At 28.2% G+C, this 9,570-nt stretch overlaps 1 protein-coding gene across 1 annotated transcript; it reads left to right on the top strand.

Annotated features, from left to right (window-relative positions):
• Positions 1-4,840: 4,840 nt before the first annotated feature.
• Positions 4,841-7,250, top strand: LOC111316985 (uncharacterized). Its single transcript, XM_022919266.2, has 2 exons — positions 4,841-5,126; positions 5,223-7,250. Exon 2 carries the CDS (start codon positions 5,259-5,261, stop codon positions 7,113-7,115), a length of 1,857 nt encoding a protein of 618 aa, XP_022775001.2. The 5' UTR covers positions 4,841-5,126; positions 5,223-5,258; the 3' UTR covers positions 7,116-7,250.
• Positions 7,251-9,570: the final 2,320 nt, after the last annotated feature.

Here is a 9,570-nt window from a genome sequence, read left to right as displayed (position 1 = left end):
AGATAACGGTGTAAATAATATATTAATATTAATTTACATTTAATTTGAATAAAATTTGAATTTAATTTTATTATTATTGAGTTTAAACAGTTTGATTTTTAATCGAGTTAAATTTGAGTATTTTTATAATCTAAGTGGTTTCTAAGTTTAATTGAATTTTTATATTTAAATATATTTTTATTATTTTAATTAATAAAATATTTTGAGTTTGAGTTCTACTACGAGTATAAATAATCGAATTTATTTTTACATGTTAATCGAGTTTAATCAAGCGAGTTTAAATAGTTCGATTTTTATATCGAGTCGAGCTTGAGTTAAAAAAATAAAATTTAATTGAGTTTGAGTCGAATATTGAGTTTTAAATTTTGAATCGAGTTCGAGTTTAATACTGTATCGATTTGAATTCGATCGATTATACCTTTAATCTAGGAGGATTAATAATAAATATGATAATTTTGGATATAATAAATGATTTGAAAAGAAAATTATGTGTTTTAAAAAATATATTTTGTATTTATTTATATTTATGTGAATTTCGATATGACATAATTTATATTTTATACGTGTTAGACATATCTAAATACATAATACGATACGAATAATACATGTAATTTATTTTTTTCATATGAGTATATGTTTAACATGCTTAATATATTTTATATTTATTTTGATGGGTTAAGATAACGGTGTAAATAATATATTAATATTAATTTACATTTAATTTGAATAAAATTTGAATTTTATTTTATTATTATTGAGTTTAAACAGTTTGATTTTTAATCGAGTTAAATTTGAGTATTTTTATAATCTAAGTAGTTTGTAAGTTTAATTGAATTTTTATATTTAAATATATTTTTATTATTTTAATTAATAAAATATTTTGAGTTTGAGTTCTACTACGAGTATAAATAATCGAATTTATTTTTACATGTTAATCGAGTTTAATCAAGCGAGTTTAAATAGTTCGATTTTTATATCGAGTCGAGCTTGAGTTAAAAAAATAAAATTTAATTGAGTTTGAGTCGAATATTGAGTTTTAAATTTTGAATCGAGTTCGAGTTTAATACTGTATCGATTTGAATTCGATCGATTATACCTTTAATCTAGGAGGATTAATAATAAATATGATAATTTTGGATATAATAAATGATTCGAAAAGAAAATTATGTGTTTTAAAAAATATATTTTGTATTTATTTATATTTATGTGAATTTCGATATGACATAATTTATATTTTATACGTGTTAGACATATCTAAATACATAATACGATACAAATAATACATGTAATTTATTTTTTTCATATGAGTATATGTTTAACATGCTTAATATATTTTATATTTATTTTGATGGGTTAAGATAACGGTGTAAATAATATATTAATATTAATTTACATTTAATTTGAATAAAATTTGAATTTTATTTTATTATTATTGAGTTTAAACAGTTTGATTTTTAATCGAGTTAAATTTGAGTATTTTTATAATCTAAGTAGTTTGTAAGTTTAATTGAATTTTTATATTTAAATATATTTTTATTATTTTAATTAATAAAATATTTTGAGTTTGAGTTCGACTACGAGTATAAATAATCGAATTTATTTTTACATGTTAATCGAGTTTAATCAAGCGAGTTTAAATAGTTCGATTTTTATATCGAGTCGAGCTTGAGTTAAAAAAATAAAATTTAATTGAGTTTGAGTTGAATATTGAGTTTTAAATTTTGAATCGAGTTCGAGTTTAATACTGTATCGATTTGAATTCGATCGATTATACCTTTAATCTAGGAGGATTAATAATAAATATGATAATTTTGGATATAATAAATGATTCGAAAAGAAAATTATGTGTTTTAAAAAATATATTTTGTATTTATTTATATTTATGTGAATTTCGATATGACATAATTTATATTTTATATGTGTTAGACATATCTAAATACATAATACGATACGAATAATACATGTAATTTATTTTTTTTATATGAGTATATGTTTAACATGCTTAATATATTTTATATTTATTTTAATTTAACATAAATATAAATATTGTTTTAATTTTTAATCTTTTAATTATGATACTTAATTAATTATTTAATATCATATAATAATTATTTTAAACATTTAATTATGAAACTAATTTAATAATTATTATAAAATTATTTTTTTATATTAATAATATAAATATTAATATTAGTCCTATACATTATTATTTTAATTTTTAATTTTTAATAATTTATTATTTTGAATTTGATACTAAAAATTAATATAGCTATGTAATATATATTAAAAAAATATATATATGTATTAAATACATATTAAATGGGTATTAATTTTTTTAATATGTAAGTATTTTTTTATGTTATTAATATATCAAATTTATTAAGTTGTAAATAATGGATAATTTATAATTATTTATTATTTAGTATTAGTTGTAAGTACTTTTTTTATATTATTAATATATGTCTAGTTTTTGTAGATATTTATATTAGTTGTGTCTATTCATATATATCTGTATTATTTGTCTGTTCATATATATCTACATTATTTATATTTATTTGTGTTATATTTAAATAAATTAATTATACATGTGTTAATTATATCTTATCACATGTAATATATATAATAAATATGTAATATTCGTATTTAAAATTTAAATATATTTTATAATTCGTATTATGTTTATGTTTTAATAATTTATATCATTATATGTATCAAACAAGACATGAGATACGAAATGAAAACATGAATTGCCATGTCTAATTAATAATGGGATCATTTTAAGGTTTTGTTTAATAAACGTGATGGATAAAAAGGATGGAAAAGAATACGAATGAAAATTTTGTTTAAGTATAAATTTTGCTTGGTAGAAGAAGGAAAATGATAAAAATAAAAAATTTGTTAATTTAACGAATAAGTTATAAAAATAAAAAAGAGATTATGAATTTTAGTCATTAAATTAATAAAATTTTCAACTTTATATATATATATATATATATTTTTTTTTTTCTATCTTTTTTATTAAGTCTCTCAAAAAAGGGTTTCGGAAATGGGAGATTAAGTTCAGAATTTCTGGCAGGGATTACTAAGTGGCTCTTTCAAACCCGTGCTAAAATGAATAATCCGAAAAGGTGGAACTACTTTACTAGTATATTTACATGTAATCTAGAAGAGGAAAAATATATTTAATTGCAATTACTTTGTACTTTTAAATGTGACTTACTGATACGATAAGAAATTATAAAAGATAAAAGTCTATTGAAAGATGGCAGGATACAAAATCGCAATTGCTTGATAATTTTAACTATAACAAAGTTATACGATATAAAATCGCAAGAGGTAAGGCGTATTGAAAGATGACGCCGGCAGCACCAATCATTTGTTGATTCTTGACAAGGCAACCGCTGGTAAATTTTGTAGGCAGTGCACCTTTATTTTCCCAACGCTGCATCTCCTTTGTAATTGCCTAATCTAAATCATAGGGTTGAAACATTGTCAGAAGCGAAATTTTAACCCCCAATCTCGAAAGAGAACCAGAACTTGATAATAGCGCCGTAGTCCAATCGGCCATCTTGACTCCCTTATAACTATATTCTGCAAAAATTTAACTAATAATAAAGAATTTCAAGTAGACATGATTTTCTCTATTGTTGAACATATCAAACAATTATGATACATGTCTATGGTGAATAAGTTTTAGAGTAAAATGAGGGTGTTTCAACCGGGATCGGTTCAATTAATAAGTTAGTTTAAAGAGGTTTTAGGGTTTATGTATTTGTTGTCCTATCCAAAATGTAAGCTGTGATCAAAATCTTTGGTGAAATTAACATTTATCTTTCACTTGAGAGTTCGAATAATTTATCTATTTTTAAATTTTTTGATAAAAAAAAATAACACTAAAATCTGGTTCATTAATTTAATTTAATTTTTCTAAAATCATATCATTATTATAATAATCTCATTAATTAATTACTATTCAATCAATATAGTAGTAGAAAGTTAAAAAGTTTTTATCATTTTAGTTATTTTATATTAAAAATGAATGATTAAAAGAAAGAAAGTATACATCAATTCCTTCAATTTTTCTTTTTTTTTTTTTCTTCTATTTTATACATCTCTCTTTCCTCCTTCAACCTTCAACCTCTATGTTTCATTTTGAGATCATTGAATTAATTGTAGGAAGTCATTTTGGCTCAAGTTGTACATAGTACCTCTACAATATCAACCACATGTTTCGAAATTGAACTATCCACTACAATCTGAATGGCTTGTCAGCCGGCAAAGTTCACCAATTCAAGAAGTAGAGGCCAAGTCCAAGGCCAGCGCCATTGTTTCATACTTTCATTGGCTTTTTTGTCTTGTTATTTGGAAGTTGGAACAATCTTTGGAGACAATGTTAGCCGGCTAAAAGCAGCAAAATCAGCAGTCAAAACTGAACATAAGAAGGCAACAAACACTAATGGGAAGTAATTACATTTAGAAATTAGATTGATAAAAAAACCAATTAATCGAAATATCAAACAGAAAAATACAACAAAAATGAGAGAACACAAAGATATACATGGTTTGGATTTAACGGGAAAGATTCTAAATTTCAGCTCTGATTTTAGTGGAATACACGCCAACCTCGGATGTTCCAACAAAACCATCCCTTTTTTCCCTTCTCTCTCTCCCTCTAGATTTCATCTTTTTTTTTTTAAAATTTTTTTTTTCCGAATTTGGATGATTCTTGTACTGACCATGACTTCTTTTCGAATTCTTAATTTTCTCTTTTTTTTCCCCCATATATATATATATATATCTTTTAATTAGATCTTATCTCCGCATTTTTCTCCAACAGGAATTTTCTTGTAGCTTAATTTAACCATGTTTAAACATTTTAGTATTGTTAGCTTCTGTTTGTTTCACGCTTTTGTTGTTTTAACCAGTCACCAAATCTTGTTTATTTTTAGAACTCATTGGTCTTATTGATTTTTTCAAAAAGAAAGAAGCCCTTCATTGCTTTCATCCAAAAGCCTTCTCTTCTTCAGCATATGACAAGGGAAGTCTCTTGACATTATCAGAGATCAATCCTAAGTCTTTCCTGTCTCTCCAAACAAACCCTCAAAAACGTTTCCAATTCAATCAAGGTATGCCAATGTCTTGCTAGTATTTGTGTTCTTGGACACGTTTTTTTCACGATCAATGTCTGAAATTTCCATGGTGTTTCCTGGATTTTGTGATAGAAAAGGAGTTTTCGGGTTTCAGAGACACAACAAGAAATGGGGCAGCTTGAAGAGGAGTCAACAAGAATGAAGGAGCAATCGACCGCCAAAGAACGAGATAAAGCGGCTGATGAGCTCAAAGGGATGAAGTTGACTCAAGAGGCCAATAAGAGGTCTAGTCCAATGGCCTCAGGAAAGGTTGCAGACATCCATACAGAACTCGCCGCGGTGAAGGACGCATTAACTGGTGCAATTGAAGAATTGAAGAACAAGGAGAGGTATATTGAATCCTTGAAAATTGAAGTTGGAAAGGCTAAAGAGTTGGAGGTGAAATTGGCAGAGAAAGAATCTTCATTTTGTAAGTTGAAAGAAGAGTTGATTAAGGTGCAATCCTTCGAGTCTGAAGCAATGGATTTGTTGTCTGAAGGTAAGAAGAGAATTCATGAACTGGAGGAAGAATTTGAGAAAGGGAAGGAATCCGAAAAGAAGATATATGATGCATTTGTTGCTCAAACCAAAGAGTTTGAGCAAACAAAGGTTTCACTTGAAGAATCCAGGCAGGAAATCAAGTCTCTTCTTGAAAATCTGGAGAAATTGGAAGGTTCATCCGAGGCTGCATCTCAGAGTTCCGTGGGGGATGACCATTCTTTGATCGATAGCCTTGAGTCTGAGCTTCAATTGGCAAAAGAGAATTTGGCTCGTGCTGTGGAGGATGAGAAAGTTTCTTCATTAAAGGCCAAGAGTCTAGCTGAGGAGGTGAGCTTGTTGAAAAATGAACTCAAGTCTACTGCAGAAGCAGAAGAAAACAACAAGAAGGCCATGGATGGTTTAGCGTTAGCCTTGAAAGAAGTGATAACAGAAGCAAACCAAACCAAGGAGAAACTCTCGTCAACAAAAGATGAGCTTGAGAAAACAAAAGGGGAGGTAGAAAACTTGAAGGTGAAGTTGAAGAACGTTGAGGAAAAGTATAACGAAGCAAAGAAAGAAGCTGATCGATTCAAAAACACTTCTGAGAGACTCAGATTAGAAGCTGAAGAAACCCTTTTGGCATGGAACGGGAAAGAGACTGGGTTTGTTCAATGCATTAAAAAAGCTGAATATGAAAGGAATGCTGCACAAGAACAGAGCAAAACATTGCTTGAATCGCTTAAAGAGGCTGAAAACATGTACAATAAGGCCAAAGAAGAGAATAAAAAATTGCGGGACATCGTGAAACAGGCGATAAATGAAGCTAGCGTAGCCAAAGAAGCTGCAAGCATTGCTAGGGAGGAAAATTCCCAACTCAAAGATGCCTTAAGCAAAAAGGATGAAGCTTTAAATTTCCTTTCCCAAGAGAATGAAAACCTTAAGATTAATGAAGCAGCAGCTTTCGATAATATCAGGGAGTTGAAGCTATTGTTTTGTGAAGCAACAGCAACAACTACTACAAAGGAGTGGGAAACAGATGAGCAAGATCAAGGTAAAAAGCAAAAACCATTGAGTTCTGCAGATAAGGAACATAAAGATGATAAAGAACATACCAAGAAACCAAAGCATCATAAATCCAGCAGCACTTGTTTGAGTCTTAAATTCCCGCATTATAAACACAAGGAAGCAGAAGAAGAGCCCAAAATCCCACTCAAAGAAAGTGATGAAGATTCAGACTCTGATTGCTCTGACCCGCTTAGGGGCTCCATATTTGATGTAGCTGAAACTCCAAACGCTGCAGCAGTTGCAACCCATCAGCGGAAAAAATCTTCTTCTTTCCTCACAGATGATGAAACAATTAATGGTGAGGACTTTGATCATCTTGATACAGGCCATTTCGATGACGAAGGTGATAGGAGCACCAGAAAAAAGAGAGCATTGTTGAGAAGGTTTGGTGATCTTATAAGGGGAAGAAGTTTTCCCAAGAAGGAACAACCTTTAGAGTAATTAAAATAAGAACAATGAAAATCTTTTGTATGTATTACTTCAATTTGTTTAGACACTTGATTGCATGATGTTCACAGTGTATAAATTTATTCATTTGTTTATATTAATTATTGTATAATTACATCTTTCATGAAATTGATGACTTAAAGAGTGAAAAACAATATATTATTTCTAGGGTTGTAAAATACATATATATACAAAAGTATAAATGAGTTTAATGCTCATGAGATATATTCAAAAATAAAACTCAACCTTATAAGTCAATTAAACATAATATACATTTCAATAGCTCCTTTCAAACTGAAGATGATTCGAAATGAAACATTTGGAGTTTGGAAACTAAATAACAAAAACGTGACCTTGAAAGAGACTTTGTAAAAAGATCTGTTACTTGTAATTCAGAATAAATATGTAGTAGCATGATGGTGCTTTTGCGTATCTTTTATTTGATAAAATGACAATCTATTTCAATATGTTTTGTCCGTTCATGAAAAATATCATTGTGAGCAATTTGAATTACACATTTACTATCACAAAAGAGTGGAATAAAGTAGGCATGTCAATACCTAAATCCATAAGTAACTAACACAATCACATAATTTTTACTGTATTGTCTGAAAAAGCTCTATATTATATTTCAGCACTTAAATGTGCCACAACTGTTTGCTTTTTATTTTTTCAAGATATCAAAGAATCACCCAGAAAAACATAATAATCAGTTATAGAATGTCAATCATTAACATCACTATCCCAATAAGAATAAGAAAAAGCACGAAATTCAAATTTAAAAGATGATGAGAACAACAAACCTTTATATAACGTTCCTCACAAATATCTTAATATTCTAAGAACTGCAGCAAAGTGAATTGTTCGAGGTGCTATCATAAATTAGCTCACAACTTGAACTATATGACTAATATCAGGTCTTGTAACTATCAAATATATAAAACTACTAACCATCTATACAAAGTAGCATCATCGAGAAGTTCTCCATCAGTTTTGACATTAGTTTTGAGAGGAGTGTCAACAGTTTTATTATCAAATAAGCCAGTTTTAGAAATAAGATCACAACATATTTCACTTAAGATAAGACATATCCATGAGAGGAACAATCAATTTCAACTCTCTGAAAATATCATAATGGACTAAGATTCTTCATCTCAAAGGTTTTGCTAAGGAATTTTTTATATTATGAATACTAAAGTTATTCTATTCGGTTATCACCATATCATCAACATAGAAAAGCAAAAATATAATATCTCTTTTAGATTAATGAATAAATAAGCTGAATCATAAAGATTTTGCACAAATTCAGAGTCAAGCATAGTAATGCTAAATTTATCACACTAAGTATGTTGTGCTTGTTTAAGACCATATAAAGCTCATCGAAGCTTGCACACTTAATTAGTTTGGCAAGACAATCCAGGAAGAGGTTTCATCTAAACTTCTTCACAAAGATCTCCATTCAAGAAAGCAATTTTTTACATCAATTTGTGATAAAGCCCATCATCGAATAGAAGTAATAGCTATAAGAGTTCGAATAAAAGTCATTCGAGCTATAAGAGCAAATGTTTCTTTATAGTTAATACCATACTCCTGTGTAAATCTTTTTACAACCAACCTGACTTTATATCTCTCGATAGGCCCATTTGATTTAGTTTTTATCTTGTACACCCACTTACAATCCATTATAGATTTTTCAAGAGGTAAATAAACAAGATCCTAAGTATGCATTTTCTCTAAGGCATTTAATTTTTCTTTCATAGTTGCTTGCCAAAGAGGATTAGAACTTGCTTTACGATATAATTTACGTTCATAAATAGAAAGAATGGTAGATAAGAAACAATGAAAATCATGATAATGTTTTGAAGAAGATCACTCATGTGTTGAGCGTTTTAGTTTTGGGACAAATAGCTTTGACGAATTAGACAACGGTGGTGCACGATTGCTTATGGTAGAGTCAATGATGGGACAAGCTTCATTTGGATGAATCTGCTAAGGAGTTGGAGAACTTTGAGACACATGAGAAAATTGATTAGAGTTATTTAAATCAACAAAAAGATAAAAAAAAACAAAAGACTTATGAGGATCATTAGCAGATTTTTGAAAACGAGATAATGAATATATCGAAATATTTTTTCAAAAAGTAACATGTCGAGAAACATAAAGTTTTTGTGTAATAGGATCATAGCAATGATATCTTTTTGTCCAAAACCATACCCTAAAAACACACAAATGGCAGTTTTTTGAGATAATTTAAAACACTGAACTTTAGGAAGCGAAACAAAATATGTAGAACCAAAAGAGTATTGTTATACAAGCATTCAAAAAGAAAAATTCCACCAATGACGGAAGAAGGAATACGATTAGTAACATAAATTGAAGTAAGTGCAGCTTCCCCCTAAAATTTTTTAAGAACTAATGAAGATAACAATAAGGCTCTAGTGGTTTCTAT

Source organism: Durio zibethinus, chromosome 24 (genome assembly GCF_047325235.1).
Source record: "Durio zibethinus cultivar Kanyao isolate XHJ-2024 chromosome 24, ASM4732523v1, whole genome shotgun sequence".
NCBI lineage: Eukaryota > Viridiplantae > Streptophyta > Magnoliopsida > Malvales > Malvaceae > Durio > Durio zibethinus.
This window is presented reverse-complemented; position numbering and strand designations above follow the sequence as displayed.

Bases quoted from the DNA above. Each gene is read 5' to 3' on its own strand.
- LOC111316985 (XM_022919266.2), top strand. From the start codon at position 5,259: ATGGGGCAGCTTGAAGAGGAGTCAACAAGAATGAAGGAGCAATCGACC.